Below are 16,211 nucleotides of genomic sequence, written 5' to 3'. Positions count from 1 at the left end.
TGCTGAACCAACTCCAGATCTAGATGTTTGAGGGCAATTGTAGGAGCACTACTACTCTTGGGTGGGGGTGATGCACTAGGAAACTAGGAACTGGATTTAATTATTGTCATTCTCTTATTCCAATTTTTTAAAGGTCAATATTTTTTCCTATTCTTGTTTTAATACTCCTTGTTTTGTAGTTAAATGACTGCTACCTTTTCTCGTCTTCCCCTGTGGGAGACAGAGATTAAAGTGATCTGGATGTGCGATGGCAGGGAAGGTATCCCTGCCAGCTCCTCAGTGGTGCCCAGTTGGCAACCCCTGCCCTAATCCTTCACTTCACGCAGTGGGGCTCAGAGGACAGACTGGTTCTTGGTGGGATGAGTGGTGCTTGGTGTAGTGGGGAGCTAAATGGATCTACTAGGGGACAGTGGGAAAGGGATTGTGTGCTGCATATCCTTTAACTCATGACCCCTTTGTTTTCCAGATCTCAGGTGTGCGGAAGATGTTGTGAGGCAGCATCTAAGCCCAGTAAATAAGTACATGTGTGCATGCACGCTAGGTTAGCTGTCTGCTATCCTTTGATGTTTGTGCTTTGCAGATAAATCCTCATAGGAACAAACAAACAAACAATTTACAAAAAGTTTTACCTGCCTTAAATAATAACAAAGATGTATTTTCCAGCCTATCTTTACTGCTTTGGAAGTTTGGGGTGAGGATGGAGACAGAGAAGTGAGTAACTGTTGAGGAGGGACAGAGCCAAGCAGATACCAGACATGTTTGTCTCAGGTTGTTGCAGACCTGTCCTGAATGGGGGATGTGCACTAGCTGAGTAGTCAATGGCTCTTGGGCCTACAAGCAGCCAGTAGGTAAGCGGCTTGACAGATGGCAGAACGGTCTGAGCTACCAAAGCAGTCACTGAAGCGTGGGCAGGAGCACCGTGGGATTACACTAGGATGACAAATTGCACTGTTGTTGCTGCTAGGCCAGTGTTTGTTCTCTGCACTGGCACTGCAATAGTACAGAGTCACATGGTGGTGGATAAACACCATGCTTAGCCTTGTCCAGAGCAAGCACAAGCACAGTGGTGGTGTGAATAATTATGTGCAGCTGCAAGCTCTTTTGTAGGTGCTACACAACGTGATACAAGTGTGCTGGGTGTTTGTGTTATTGTTGGCAATGCCAAAATGCTCCAGCATCAACAAGGAGATGCTTTAGTGTTTAGCTACCAACCAGGCATATTACAGCTTCTATTAGTATCCACCAAATTATGTCTGTGTGTGAGCGCGCACATGCGTGCTGTTTTTACTATATAAATTAACAAGTACTGTATAACATAGAAAACACATAGTGGCTGTCTACTCTGCCCTTTTCTGAGTGGCTACGTAGTTCAGACTATGGTGTGGTATGTAAAGTTTTCCCAGTTAATTAGAATGTGCCTTACTGCACCGGAGTAATGAGCGTTGCATATATGGACGACATGCAGTATAGATTGCATTGCTCATAAACTAGTAAAATCTGAATGCAGAGATAGTGAGAAGAGTTCTGTACTTAGTAATACTGTTTTGCTTCCTTGGATTGCTCATCTATCTATTTTTGAACAGGATCACAGTCATATGGGCTACAGCTTTGGAATATTTGATCTTCACTTTCAAAGCAGTTATCACAGCGAGTTCAGTGCTATTAACTGTGTAGATCTCACATACGCTCCCATCGGCTGTATCCTACTGTGCAGTATTTTTGCATAACTAATGAAATGTCATAATTCCTGGAAGGCAATATGTCATAGTTCTGAAACATATTGAAGGTTTGTTTCTCTTGCAGTTGTTACAAGAGGGATTGGGGGAATAAATCTTTCAGACCAGTTTGGATCCACACTTGCTGCTTGTGGGGAAATCTCAGTTATGGTTTTGAAAGCCATGATCACGAGATATTCCTGCCCTATTACTCTTTGACATTTCAAATGTGTTAATTAGTGATAGGTTCAATTTCCATGCAGAAACAAGATGCCGAGAACACAGAGATTCAGATTATACAAATCTCAACCAATCATTAAAATCTGGACTCCATTCATGCCCTACTTTATTTCAAACAGCTACAAAAAAAGACCATTCTGAGCAGAAGGAAACAAAAACATATCCTTGCGGTCCCCCCCACCATGGCACTGCAATTTTAAAAAGCATTATTCCAGTAATGAGTGAGAGACTGGTGGTTTGTCACTTGTGCTACTGAAGTTTCAGTAGTAAAAGCCTCTGACAAAGCAAAGGAAAGAAACAGGGGGGCTTTCTAGACACACAGTAAAGGTACATCTACACTTTGATAAAAGACCCGCTGCACAGCCTCAGCGGGCCTGGCTCAACTACTTGGGCTTATGCAGCTCAGGCTGTGCGGCTACAAAGTTGCAATGTAGAAGTGCAGGCTCAGGCCAGAGCCCAGGCTCTGAGATCCAGCCAGTGGCGAGGGGCTCAGAGCCTGGGCTTCAGCCTGAGCCCAAATGTCTACATTGCAAGACTTTTAGCTCCACAAGACCAAGCTCTCTGAGCTCATGTCACCTGACCCAGGCTCTGAGACTCAGTACCACAGGTTTTTTTTTATCGCAGCCTAGATGTATCTTCAGAGACATTCCCTTCGCCAAGGAGCTGATAGATTTTATATAGGTGAAGCATGTAGTAATATCCGTGGGTCAGGCTGCACAAGCATTTCTGTTCTGAAGTCATTTTTAATTACTTACATCATTTTTTTGCTGACATATCATTTTGGCTGAAGTTTAACCTTGTTTTTTCCAGCCTGAATTTGTTTGGGAAAGCTGTCATAAAAACAGTTCAGCCTCTTTCAACTAGGAGGGAGTGTTTGGGTGTGTGCATCACAATTATTTGGGAAAAGTGGTTTCATTCTTAGCCATTCATCATATGGAAGGAGACAGTATTCCCTCTGGACCTTTCCAACATATGTGCATCTTTGCAAAGAGAACAAAACATTACCAGACCATTGTTCCTCATTATAACTGTTTTGTTTTGCAATGCTCTTATACCTAAGGCAACTGGAAGTGGGACTGCAGCACCTATGGACCAAGGCTAACCTAGGTACCAAGAGCCACGAAACCACAACAGCACGGATTTCAGGATGGGTTGAGTAAGTACCCAGGGTCCCGGGTAGGTACATACTCAAGCAGTGAGCCCTTCCTGGTATCTGTGCTGCCACAGCTTCATCTCTATTGGTACATGAGCTAGGTAGATTATAACTAGCTCCAGTATGTCGACACATGATGCAATCACACTTCTGATTCCAGTGTAGATGTGCCATAACGGTAGTGTTGTGGCCACCTGAAATTTGGCAGGCACATAGTCACAGAGAGGTGCCTTTAGGTGATTTGGTGAAAAATGGTTGTGATTTGTCCAGTCACGAATTTAAATAATTTTATTTCTTATATGCGCACTGATTTTTATAATATAACAGCTAATAACCTGTCAACCTTCTGTTCACTTTGTACATGCATTAGATCCACAGGGAATCTGACCTCTTTCTATATGACGAATGCCTGAGCGTTTGGGAAGGAAATAGACTCTAAAGAGTCAAGCCACATTTGACATGACGTGTGAAGTTAAATAAAGAAGGATGCATGGCTCTGTCCTATGTCTGTCCACTGGGTGTGTGAAGGTTTGTAAGGAAGAAAATTTTGCACTGTCCGGCTTTGTTAGAGACAGAACTTGATATCCCTTTCTCCTGTACCTGGAATTAGTGCCAAGAGCCAATAACTAAACCCAGGCTGGATTCAGTTATTGCACAGATTTGCTCACACTCAAAAAGCACATTTTCTGAATAAATATTTGCAGTGTTAAAAGGTAAGAAACAAAATGTGGAAAAAAAAGTATCCAGAAAGAATCAGGACTTTGTTTATGCTTTAGTGTGAATTCTCTTTCCAGGTAAAAGCACTCATCTTTCATTGTTGTTTCCTTTAAATGCCTGAAGATCACCTTTGAACTTTGACTCTAACCCATTATAGCAGAGAAAAAAGAAATGCATCTGCTAAATCTTCCATAATAAGAGCTATAAAAACAGAGTTATTGACACATAGAACACAATCAGTCTGAACACACAGTGCCTTCCAGACACTTACCTTTCTGTGATTATTTCTCTGAGTCCACTAGTAACACCCTTAACCACAGTACTTGCTTTGGGGGTCAGCACCACTTGAGATATAAAAAAGGAGCCCTTCTTTCTTCTCTCAATGATTGATGCCTGAAGAAACTGAATCAGTTTTTCTGGGTCTGTTGTGTTTGCCCAAGGAGCTGGCATCATCTGCCCTGGCCAAAGAAATGGTACCTCAAGAGCCACTGGACTGTGATAAAATACCAACACTTGGTAATCCTTCTCCCACAGGTACTGGAGAGTTACTTCTTGGGCAAATATAGCAGGGCACATTTTATTTCCAAAGGTGCCTTTGAGCATTTGGACCAGGTTCTCATGATGATATTTCTGCATCCCATAGAAATGATTGAAGTCCAAGAAGACCACTTCTTTATGGTGGTCAGTCAGAAATGCGTTGATCTCTTCAAGGCCCTCATTGACTTTGGCACTGAATAAACCATGAGCAAAGTAAAGTTCATTGTCAGGGTCTCTGGGTTTAGTGGAAATTCTGAGATCAAAATATCGTATACCAGCACCCAGCTGGCTAGTAAAGTTCATCGTCTGTGTTGCCAACCACTTTCTCATCAACTTTTTAGCCACAGTCCCAAATACGGAGACAAAATTCTGGACAGTTTCTGGTTGTTCAGGTCCAACTGGAGAGGCTTCGTCGATGTAGAAGCTAAAGGAGTCATGAGACCCTACAAATATAACAAAACAAAATCAATGTTGTTTTCATATACTTAAATTTATAAATACTCCTCTCTTTCAGGATAATCTAATTTTCTGGTCAGCACACAGATACTCTAAAATTGGCCTTTTCCTACCACCCCCACAAGCCATCCCGCCCCATACATTATTTTCATTGAATCAATATTCACATGTGTTGAAAGTGAATGAATTTAGGGGAGCTAACTGAAATGTGTATTACTTTCATTAGTACCCCTTACTTATGCCCTTAGTACTACTGAAGTCAGTGGGCCTGATTCTTAGTGTAAGTCAGGAGTAACTCTAGAAGTCAGTCAACTTGCAGAAGTGTGTTACACCTATGTAAATTAGAAGAGAATTAGACCCAATCAGTGTGTTCACATGACTAATGGTTAGCTGGATCAGGACCTTTGTGATGAGCAAAAATACATATCCTTGAAATTTTACAAAAGCAAAAGTTTTCAAAAGCCCTGAAGTGACTTAGGAGCACAGACACCATTTTCAAAAACACCTAAGTCCCACCGACTTTCAGTCAGGATCCTAAACCAGTTACTTTTGAAAATTATATCCCAAATCTTTGCACTCATGGGAGAAACAGTGTAAGGATGATAGTTTAATAGCTATAGCTGATGCAGACTCTGTATTCCATTGCTTAGAATGAGGAGGTTCATTGTATAGTTTGAACAATGATGGATTGTAGTGTACCTTTTTGTGTGCTGAGGTTAATTGCATTGCACATTTTTTAAAATTTGTACTACCAAAAAAGGTCAACACCACTTCCACTTTGCATTGCACAATTTCCTTAGTTTCATGGATTTGTCTTTATTTTGCAATATTCACTTATTTTGTATAGATTGCAACCACCATGTATGAAAATTGCAACTACAGTTAAGGGTGTTAACAATATCTAATAAGTTTTCTATAAGGGGACTATATCTTGCATTGCAAGAACCATGTGATCTAATAGGTCTTTTTCATTCTTAAGTACTGTGATGCGGTCTAAGGGAAAGGTGACAGTCTACACTAATATCGTCACAACTGTTACAAAATTGTGAAATATTGTACACAGTATGCCTTGTGAGGTGTCATTGGAAAAGTTGTAATCTGCTAAATATTATTATCTTGTTACAATGTGTATATTGATGCTGTGTGTGGAGTTATGAAATTTTGCTCTGACTTTGTAACTCAAACATGTTTTGGGTCTGAGAAACATCAACAGGCTAGCTCTTTAGAAATAACAAAGCAGGTGTAAACAAGGACATCTGCATGTCAGCCCTTAAGACATCTCAGACAGAATGTAGGCAAAGGTGCAAGCTAGAATCCGCAATTCAGATGATGGACAGATGGCAGAGTACATATGTCATGAAACTGCCTGACCTGTAACACAGCCAGGATTTTTTCCAACCAAAAGGGTCAAGGTATAAAAAGGGGAAACAAAGGCCTCTGGCTACCTCCTTCATACCCCATCTCTGAACTGTTAATTCTGAGAAGGGAAGTTTTAAACAAAAGGACTGAAGTCCCCAAAGCTCCTTGGCAACCCAGAGAGACATATAGAAAACTAGATTTAACAGTCTTGCTAACGTTTTGGACCACATACTCTGATACAACTGAAATGTGTTCTACCTGCCTTAACTTTTTCATAACACTCATTTCTTTTCTTAGTTAATAAATCGTTAGTTAGTTTACTAAAGGATTGTCTACAATGTTGTTTTTGGTCCTTAGCATCCATTGACTTGGGTGAGCAACTGGCACCTTGGGGCTGGAAGAACCTAATGTGTGGTGATTTTTAGTTTTAATAACCTTTCATCACAGAAGTCCAGTTTGTCTGAGTGGTAATATGGGCTGCTAGAGGGTTGAAAGGGACTGTTTGTGGTTCCATATTAAGCTAGTATAGTGATCCAGGAGCACACATTTGTTGCTAGTTTGGTTAAATCCTATTACAGAATAAAATTCCAGTGTGGGAGCATCTGCCCAGTTTTTGTCAGTCTAACCTGAAATTAGCTCTCAGCTGTGATCCACACCAGGTACAATAATAGGGCTGCCAGGTGTCCCATTTTTGACTAGAATGTCTGGTTGAAAAGGGACCCTGGCGGCTCCAGTCAGCACCGCTGATCGGGTGGTTAAAAGTCCAGTTGGCGGGGCTGGCAGGCTCCCTACCTGGCTCTGCAGGGCTCCCGGAAGCCTTGATATGTCCCCGAGGCTCCTAGGCGGAGGAACGGCCAGGAGGGCTCTGCGCACACTGACCCCACCCTATGCGCCAACTCCGCAGCTCCCATTGGCCAGGAACTGCAGCTAATGGGAGCTGTAGGGGAGGCAGTGCACATCACGCAGAGCCTCCTAGCTGCCCCTATGCCTAGGGAGACGTTGCCACTTCCAGGAAGCCCCCCGGGGTAAGCACCGCCCAGAGTCTGCTCCCCACACTCCCTCTCACATCCCAACCCCCTGCCCCAGCCCTGAGCCCTCTCCAGCACCCAAATTCCCTCCCAGAGCCCACTCCTCACACCATCTTCCACACCCAACCCCCTGCCCAGCCCAGAGCCCTCTCCTGCACCTTGAACGCCTCATTTCTCGCCCCTAGCCCAGAACCCATACCCCTCCCACATCTCAACCCCCTGCCTCAGGCCAGAACCCCCCCCACACTCCAAAGCCCTTGGCTCAACCCCCCAGCCTGAAGCCCCCTCCTGCATCCCAAATCCTTCATCCCCAGCACCACCCCAGAGCCCACGCCCCAATCCCCTGCCCCAGCCCAGAGCCCCTTCCCACACCCTGAAGCCCTCATTTCTGGGCCCACCCTGAAGCCCGCACCCCCAGACAGTGAAAATGGCTGGGCTCACCTCATCCTGCATCCCAACCCCTCCCAGCCCAAAGAAAAAGAGTGAGTGAGAGAGAACAGGGCTTTGGAGCTGTGTTCTGGCTTCGCTCCAGCTCCAGGCAAAAACCTGCAGCTCCACTGCTCCAAAGCTGCTCTGCGCTCCAGCTCCGGGCTCCGCTCCAAAGCCCTGGGGGAGAGCGGGTGATAGAGGGAGGGGGGAAAGCACTGAGCAGGGGGCAGGGCCTCAGAGAAGAAGCGGGGCAGGGGCAAGGCAAGGGTGTTTGGTTTTGTGAGATCAGAAAGTTGGCAACCCTATACGGTGACAACTACCATTAGCTTTTGGTTCTTCATCACAAAATGAACAAAAATTTACCTCTCTTTCCTACTGTCATTCTGCATCCCAATACCTTGCCTGGGATGGGTTTATGGAGCCTAAGCACAGCAGGCAACTCTGTGGGTGAAATTCATCAGAGTGGAAAGGGCCTGTACCCAGACCTATCCTGCATTTTGTGCAAATCTCTTTGAAGTCAATGGGACTTTTGTGCCTGGAATGGGCTTCGGCATCAGAGTCATAAAGTTTCAGGTCAGAAGGGGCCACCAGATCAACTAGCCTGTAGTCAGACCTCCTTATATCACAGGCCATCAACTACACCCAGCAACTGCACACTGGACCCAAAGACTGAAATGAGACCATAATATTACAGCTCACAGAAGACAGGAGTTATGTGCCACAGACAGAGAAACAATCAGAGGGACCAAAGTGCACCAATGCCTCAGGCCCCCACAATGGCAGGGAAAAGAATCCGTGAGATATACCCAAATAATCCCGGCAAGTGACCTGCAGCCACGCACTGGAGATGAAACTGAAAAGTCCCCAAGGTCACTGCCAATCTGACCCAGGGGGAAATTCCTTCCTGACCCTGCACATGGTGATCAGTTAAATCCTGGACATGCGAGCAAGAACCAGCCAGCCAACTGCCTGAGAGAGAGAGAATGCTAAGTGCTACCTCTGGACCTCCCCATCCAATGTCCCATCTCCAGCTGTGGCCATCTTTCATGTTTCAGAGGAAAGAGATACAAAACAAAAAACCCAAAAGGTATTGAGGAAGGTGGAAACCCCTCCCTCACCCCTACAGGTGGCCAGATGTAACCCTCAGGAGCTTTTAGGAACATAAAACTAGGCTCTGAGTAATTCAAATTCCTAGCATCAAGGGTGGGATTTTCATCAACACCTAAATGTCAATGACACTGAAAGCATGAAAGCTGTGGCAAACAACATATCAAGGTTAAAGAAGTCCCACAATCTGCTCATTTCTGGATACCATATTAGCTAAATATGATGAACCTTACACAATGCACTGACAGATTAAAGGTTTTCTTCTTTACATGGAAAAAATAAAGTCATTACTGCCCATCTCAAGCTTTGTTTCAATTCATCTTTGTTTATTCCAAAGAATACCCTCATCCAATATTAAAACCACCCCTATTAAACAACTCCTTGAAAGTCCCATTGTTTTTCCTGATTATCTTAACTGCCTCCTTCAACTGCATTTTATTTTAAATAAATTGCGAGCTGTGATTAACTTTTTTATGACAAGTGTTGCCTTGATACCATATTTCTTGCACAGCTGGTTAGATCATAGAGATGTATGTGGTGTGACAAAGTTCCTCCTCTATCTTGGTGGGTCCTGCCCTTATTGGCAGATTTGCTCACCTCAGTGATCTTCCCCACAGTCTCGGTCAACTTCTCCTGTGTCTGATCAGGAGTGAGGAGGTTTGGGGGGAACCCGGGCCTGCCCTCTACTTCGGGTTCCAGCCCAGGGCCCTGTGGATTGCAGCTGTCTATAGTGCTCCTGTAACAGCTACATTACAGCTACAACTCCCTGGGCTACTTCCCCATGGCCTCCTCCAGGTGTCTGATAATGCTTGTACTCTGTAGTCCTCCAGCAGCATACCCTCTCACTCTCAGCTCCTTGCACCTTTTGCTCCCAGCTCCTCACACGCACTTCCTCTCCTCTGGCTCCTCCCTCCTTTACTGGAGTGGGCTCCTTTTTAAACCCAGGTGCCCTGATTAGCCTGCCTTGATTGGCTGCAGGTGTTCTAATCAGCCTGTCTGCCTTAACTGGTTCTAGCAGGTTCCTGATTACTTTAGTGCAGCCCCTGCTCTGGTCACTTAGGGCACAGAAAACTACTCATCCAGTGACCAGTATATTTGCCTTCTACCAGACTCCTGTACCACACTGGCCTGGGTCTGTCACATATCCCTCCCACCTGCTCAACACCAAGGGGTTGGGCAGCTTGGGATGCCAGACAGTCCACACGGGACAAGTCATCAGCATTGCCATGACGGCTCCCTGCTCTGTGTTGCACATGGAACTGGAAAGGTTGGAGGGATAAGAACCACCTAGTCACCCTTGTGTTCTTCTCCTTGTTTCGCTGCATCCATTGAAGAGGGGCATGTTCGGTCACAAGGACAAATCTGCGCCCGAGCAAGTAGTAGTGCAATGCTTCCATGGCCCATTTTACGGTGAGGCACTCTCTCTCCACCACTGCATATTTTTGTTCCCTCGGAAGGAGTTTCCTACTGAGGTAGAGAATTGGGTGTTCCTCCTCCCCAACCATCTGTGATAGAACGGCCCCCAACCCTACTTCTGATGCATCTGTCTGCAGGATAAATTCCTGGGTGAAATCAGGGGCTATCAGTACAGGGTTACTGCAGAGGGCAGTCCATAGGTCTGTGAATGCTTCCTCTGCTGCGTCAGATCATCTCACCAGATCAGGTCCACGGGCTTTCACTAGGTCTGTCAGGGGGCTTGCCCTTGTGGCAAAGTGGGGGATAAATCGTTGGTAATACCCCACTACACCTAGGAATGCCCAGACTTGTTTTTTGCGACATGGTCAGGGCCAATTTTGGATGGCCTCCAACTTGTTCACTTGGGGTTTTACCAGACCTTTTCCCACAATGTAGCCAAGATATTTGGCCTCTGTAAACCCTACAGTACACTTGGCAGGGTTTGCTGTAAGACCAGCTCACCTGAAGGTATCAAGGACTGCCCCTAGCTTCTCAAGGTAGGTTTCCCAGTCTGGGGTATGATTGACCACATCGTCCAAGTAGGCAGCAGCATAACTGTTATGCGGGCATAATAGCTTGTCCATGAGGCGCCAGAAAGTAGCTGGGGCTCCATGTAGTCCAAAAGAGAGAACAGTATATTGAAAGAGACCCTCTGGTGTAAAGAACGCAGTCTTTTCCTTTGTATCTTCTGCAAGGGGAATCTGCCAGTACCCCTTTGTCAAGTCTAGGGTAGTCAAGTACCGGGCATTCCCCAAACAGTCCACTAGCTCATCCAGGGCCGGCTCCAAGCCCCAGCGCGCCAAGCGCGTGCTTGGGGCAGTATGCGGCGGGGGGCGCTCTGCTGGTTGCCGGGAGGGCGGCAGGCGGCTCCGGTGGACCTCCCGCAGGCGTCCCTGCAGAGGGTCCGCTGGTCCCGCGGCTCCGGTGCAGCATCCACAGGCACGCCTGCGGGAGGTCCACCAGAGCCGCGGGACCGGCGAGCGGCAGAGCACCCCCCGCAGCGTGCCACTGTGCTTGGGGTGGAGAAATGGCTAGAGCCGGCCTTGAACTCATCTATGCGAGGTATGGGGTATGCGTCGAACTAGGATACTTCGTTTAGTCGCCGGAAGTCGTTGCAAAACCTTGTGGTGCCATCAGGTTTGGGCACCAGCATGATTGGGCTGGACCACTGACTGTGGGATTCTTCGATGATCCCCAACTCCAGCATTTTTTTTTACTTCTACTTTTATTTCCTCCCTTTTGGCCACTGGCACCCGATAGGGCCTCATTCTTATTCTGGCCCCAAGGTTCGTGATGATATGTCTTGGTTGTTCGACTCGGTTTTGTTGAGAACACATCTTGGTTCCGGAAGATCATCTCAGACACCTCGTTCTTCTGGTCTGGTGTTAAATCGGGAGACACTCTCACCTGTTTGGAAGGCTTGTTTTCCTGGGTTAGGGTCTTTTCGGATAGTTATGCATGCCTCTTGTGCATGCCAGGGTTTCAGAAGGTTGATGTGATAAATCTGTTCTTGTTTTTGGCATCCTAGCTGCCGCACCTTGTAGGTTACTTCCCCCACGGGTTCAACCACCTCATAGGGTCCCTGCTATTGGGCCAGAAGCTTGCTTTCTGCCGTGGGTACCAACACCATCACCCAATCCTCTGGTTGGAACTGTCAGACTTTTGCCTGATGATTGTAATAGGTTCTCTGGGCCTCTTGTGCCTTTTCAAATGTTCCTGTACAATAGGGGTGACATGGGCTATCTGGTCTCGCATCTGTATTATATGTTCTATTATATTTCTCCCCTTATTGAGTTCCTCTGCCCAAATCTCTTTGGCGATATCTAGTATGCCACGGGGGTGATGCCCGTATAATAACTCGAATGGGGAAAACCCAGTTGAGGCCTGAGGTACCTCCCATATAGCGAACATAAGGTAGGGCAGTAGTGTGTCCCAATCCTTCCCATCTCGACTTACCACCTTCCGTATCATAGCCTTGAGGGTTTGGTTAAACCTTTCTACTAACCCATCAGTCTGCAGATGGTAGACTGAAGTTCTCAGGGTATGTATATGGAGCAGCATACAGAGGTCCTTCATTAGCTTTGACATAAATGGGGTTCCTTGGTCTGTTAATATCTCCTTTGGTAGCCCCACTTGGGCAAAGATCCCCACCAGCTCTTTGGCTATCGTTTTTAGAGGCTGTGTTCCGCAGGGGGACAGCTTCTGGGTAGCGAGTAGCATAGTCCAAAACAACAAGTATATATAGGTGGCCCTGAGCCGTCTTCTCCAGGGGTCCCACTAGGTCCATGGCTATTTGCTCAATGGGGACCTCTATGATGGGAAGGGGTAGTCCTCCAGCAGCACACCCTCTCACTCTCAGCTCCTTGCACCCTTTGCTTCCAACTCCTCACACACACTTCCTCTCCTCTGGCTTCTCCCTCCCTGACTGGAGTGAGCTCCTTTTTAAACCCAGGTGCCCTGATTAGCCTGCCTTGATTGGCTGCAGGTGTTCTAATCAGCCTGTCTGCCTTAACTGGTTCTAGCAGGTTCCTGATTACTCTAGTGCAGCCCCTGCTCTGGTCACTCAGGGAACAGAAAACTACTCATCCAGTGACCAGTATATTTGCCCTCTACCAGACTCCTGGACCCCACTGGCCTGGGTCTGTCACAGTGGTTACACAGAGATACCCTAATAAACTAGATCTGCATACAGAATTTTAATGCTAAATCAAATGGGTACCACCAATTAGAGCAGTGACTCGTGTTTCAACATATTACAGGAAAAATAAATGGAATACATTAAAAGTTCTGCTCAGGCTAGCATGTATGAATCTAGAGATCAAAGCAAACCTTTTATTTAAGACAGGTTTAGGTTATTGATACTATCCTGGAATGAATCACGTAAACATTTACCACAACGTATATCCTTAATCTAAAAAAAAAAAAAAAAAGTCCGTTTGATTTCAGTAGGATTCTGTATGGAAGTAAGGATATCTATAGTAGCAGCTGATTGCAGGATTAAGCCCCAAATTTGTGGGAAGATAGGAGCAGAACAATGGTCTAGTTCAGTGGTTTTCAAACTTGTTTATTCTGGCGACCCAGTTGAGGAAAATTGTTGATGCCCATGACCCAATGGAGTGGGGAGGAGGGGTTTGGGGAGTGGGAGGGGCTCAGGACTGGGGCAGAGGGCTATGGGGTGGGGCCGGAAATGAGAGGTTCAGGGTGCAGGAGGGGGTCAGGTCTCTGGACTACGGTTGCAGGCTCTGGGGTGGGGCCGGGGATGAGTGGTTTGGGGTGCAGGAAGGGGCTCTGGGTTTTGTGGGGGCTCAGGGCTGGGGCAGAGGTTGGAGCACAGACTTACCTCGGGCAGCTCCCAGTCAGCGGCGCAGCGGGTGTGCTAGGGCAGGCTTCCAGCCTGTCCTGACACCACGGCCCACGCTGCACCCCGGAAGTGGCCAGCAGCAAGTCTAGGTCCTAGGCAGAGGAATGCAAGCAGCTCCACGTGACTCTTGCCCGCAGGTACCGCCCCCCCCCAGCTCCCATTGGCCAGGAACTGGCAGAACCAGTGCTCGAGGCAGGGGCAGTGCGTGGAGTCCCGTGCCCCCTCCCCACCCAGGAGCCGGACCTGCTGCTGGCCACTTCTGGGGCGCAGCACAGTGTCGGTATAGGTAGGGACTAGCCTACCTTAGCTGGGCAGCACCACTGACAGGACTCTTAACAGCCTGGTCGGTGAGGCTGACCAGAGCTGCCATAACCCAGCACCTTACATTCCGTGACCCAGTACTGGGTCATGACCCAGAGTCTGAAAACCACTGTCTAGTTAGTCTGCTAGGTTGCCTCCGGTAGTCTGATGTTCCAGAGGAAGGCATACAACTCCCAAAATGCACCTGGTCATGGAATCATAGAATCATAGAATATTAGGGTTGGAACAGATCTCAGGAGGTCATTTAGCCCAACCCCCTGCTCAAAGCAGGACCAACACCAACTAAATCATCCCAGCCAAGGCTTTGAAAATCCGGGCCTTAAAAACCTCTAAGGATGGAGATTCCACCACCTCCCGAGGAAACCCATTCCAGTGCTTCACCACCCTCCCAGTGAAACAGTGTTTCCTAATATCCAGCCTAAACTTCCCCCACTGCAACTTGAGACCATTACTCCTTGTTCTGTCATCTACCACCACTGAGACCAGCTTAGCTCCATCCTCTTTGGAACTCCCTTTCAGGTAGTTGAAGGCTGCTATCAAATCTCCCCCTCAGTCTTCTCTTCTACAGACTAAATAAAAGACGGTTACTCACCTTTGTAACTGTTGTTCTTCGAGATGTGTTGCTCATATCCATTCCAGTTAGGTGTGCGCGCGCCGCGTGCACGTTCGTCGGAGAAACTTTTACCCTAGCAACCCAGGCGGGTCGGCTGGGCGCCCCCTGGTGTGGCGCCGCCATGGCGCCCAATATATATCCCAGCCGACCGGGCCACCCTTCAGTTCCTTCTTGCCAGCTACTCCGACAGTGGGGAAGGAGGGTTGGTTTGGAATGGATATGAGCAACACATCTCGAAGAACAACAGTTACAAAGGTGAGTAACCGTCTTTTCTTCTTCGAGTGATTGCTCATATCCATTCCAGGTAGGTGATTCCCAAGCCTTACCTAGGCGGTGGGGTCGGAGTGAGATGTGGCGGTATTTAGAACTTCTACGCCAAAGGCCGCATCATCTCTTGATTGTCTGACTAGCGCATAGTGTGCGGTGAATGTGTGGACCGATGACCGGGTCGCTGCACGGCATATCTCCTGGATAGGCACGTGCGCCAGGAAGGCTGCCGACGACGCCTGAGCTCTCGTGGAGTGCGCCGTGAGGTGGCCAGAGGGGACACGAGCTAGGTCGTAGCATGCGCGAATGCATGCAGTCACCCAGGAGGAAATCCTCTGAGAGGACATTGGTTGACCCCTCATCCGTTCTGCAACCGCTACAAACAGCTGAGGGGACTTCTGGAATGGCTTTGTTCGCTCCATGTAGAAAGCGAGCGCTCTGTGTACATCTAAGGAGTGTAGCTGCTGTTCTCTCCAAGAAGAGTGTGGCTTCGGGAAGAAGACCGGGAGGAAGATGTCCTGGTTGGTATGGAAGGCAGACACAACCTTAGGGAGGAACGCCGGGTGGGGTCGTAGGTGCACTTTGTCCTTATGGAAGACGGTGTAGGGTGGGTCCACTGTGAGAGCTCTCAGCTCGGAGACCCGTCTGGCCGATGTAATGGCCATCAAGAAGGCCGTCTTCCAAGACAGGTACGTGAGTGAGCAAGTCGCTAGTGGTTCAAATGGCGGAAGCGGGAGCCTGTTTAGGACCAAGTTAAGGTCCCAGGTAGGGGCAGGGCGGCGTGCGGGGGGGTAGAGACGCTCCAGGCCCTTAACAAATCTGGCGACTAGGGGGTGGGAGAATACGGAGCGGCCACCCTCTCCTGGTCGAAAGGCGGATATGGCTGCCAAGTGCACCTTTAAGGAGGATGACGCCAGGCCCTGCTGCTTAAGGTACCAGAGGTAGTCCAGGACCGTGGGAATCGGGGTCTGCATAGGGTTCACCCCCTGAGTAGCACACCAGCAGGAGAAGCGCTTCCACTTGGCCCTGTACGTTGAGCGAATGGAAGGTTGCCTACTGTTAAAGAGGATATGCTGGACCGGTGCGGAGTAGCTGAGCTCCGCCACGTTCAGCCATGCAGGAGCCACGCCGTGAGGTGTAGGGCTCGTAGGTCCGGGTGACAGAGCCTGCCGTGATCCTGCGTGATCAGGTCTGGGTGGAGAGGAAGGGGGATTGGAGGGTCCACAGACAGGTCCAGCAAGGTGGTGAACCAGTGCTGTCTGGGCCACGTGGGTGCGATCAGGATTAGATGCGCTTTGTCCCTGCGTAGTTTCAACAGGACCTTGTGCACCAAAGGGAACGGAGGGAAGGCATACAGTAGGTTGTGGGACCATGGCAGGAGGAATGTGTCCGAGATCGACCCGGGAGAGAGGCCCTGAAAGGAGCAAAACTCCTGGCACTTCCTGTTGGACTT

At 47.9% G+C, this 16,211-nt stretch overlaps 1 protein-coding gene across 1 annotated transcript in view; it reads right to left on the bottom strand.

Moving 5' to 3' along the window:
* The window catches only part of PLCXD3 (phosphatidylinositol specific phospholipase C X domain containing 3), a 161,612-nt gene that overhangs the window by 61,889 nt on the left and 83,512 nt on the right, over positions 1–16,211 (bottom strand). The window contains exon 2 of the mRNA XM_030567938.1: positions 4,097–4,805. Coding sequence (XP_030423798.1) covers positions 4,097–4,805 — 709 coding nt within the window. The remainder of the gene's footprint in view (positions 1–4,096; positions 4,806–16,211) is intronic.

The sequence above is a fragment of the Gopherus evgoodei genome, chromosome 6, assembly GCF_007399415.2.
Source record: "Gopherus evgoodei ecotype Sinaloan lineage chromosome 6, rGopEvg1_v1.p, whole genome shotgun sequence".
NCBI lineage: Eukaryota > Metazoa > Chordata > Testudines > Testudinidae > Gopherus > Gopherus evgoodei.
The sequence above is the reverse complement of the archived record's forward strand: the minus strand, read 5'-3'. Positions and strand labels throughout refer to the sequence as shown.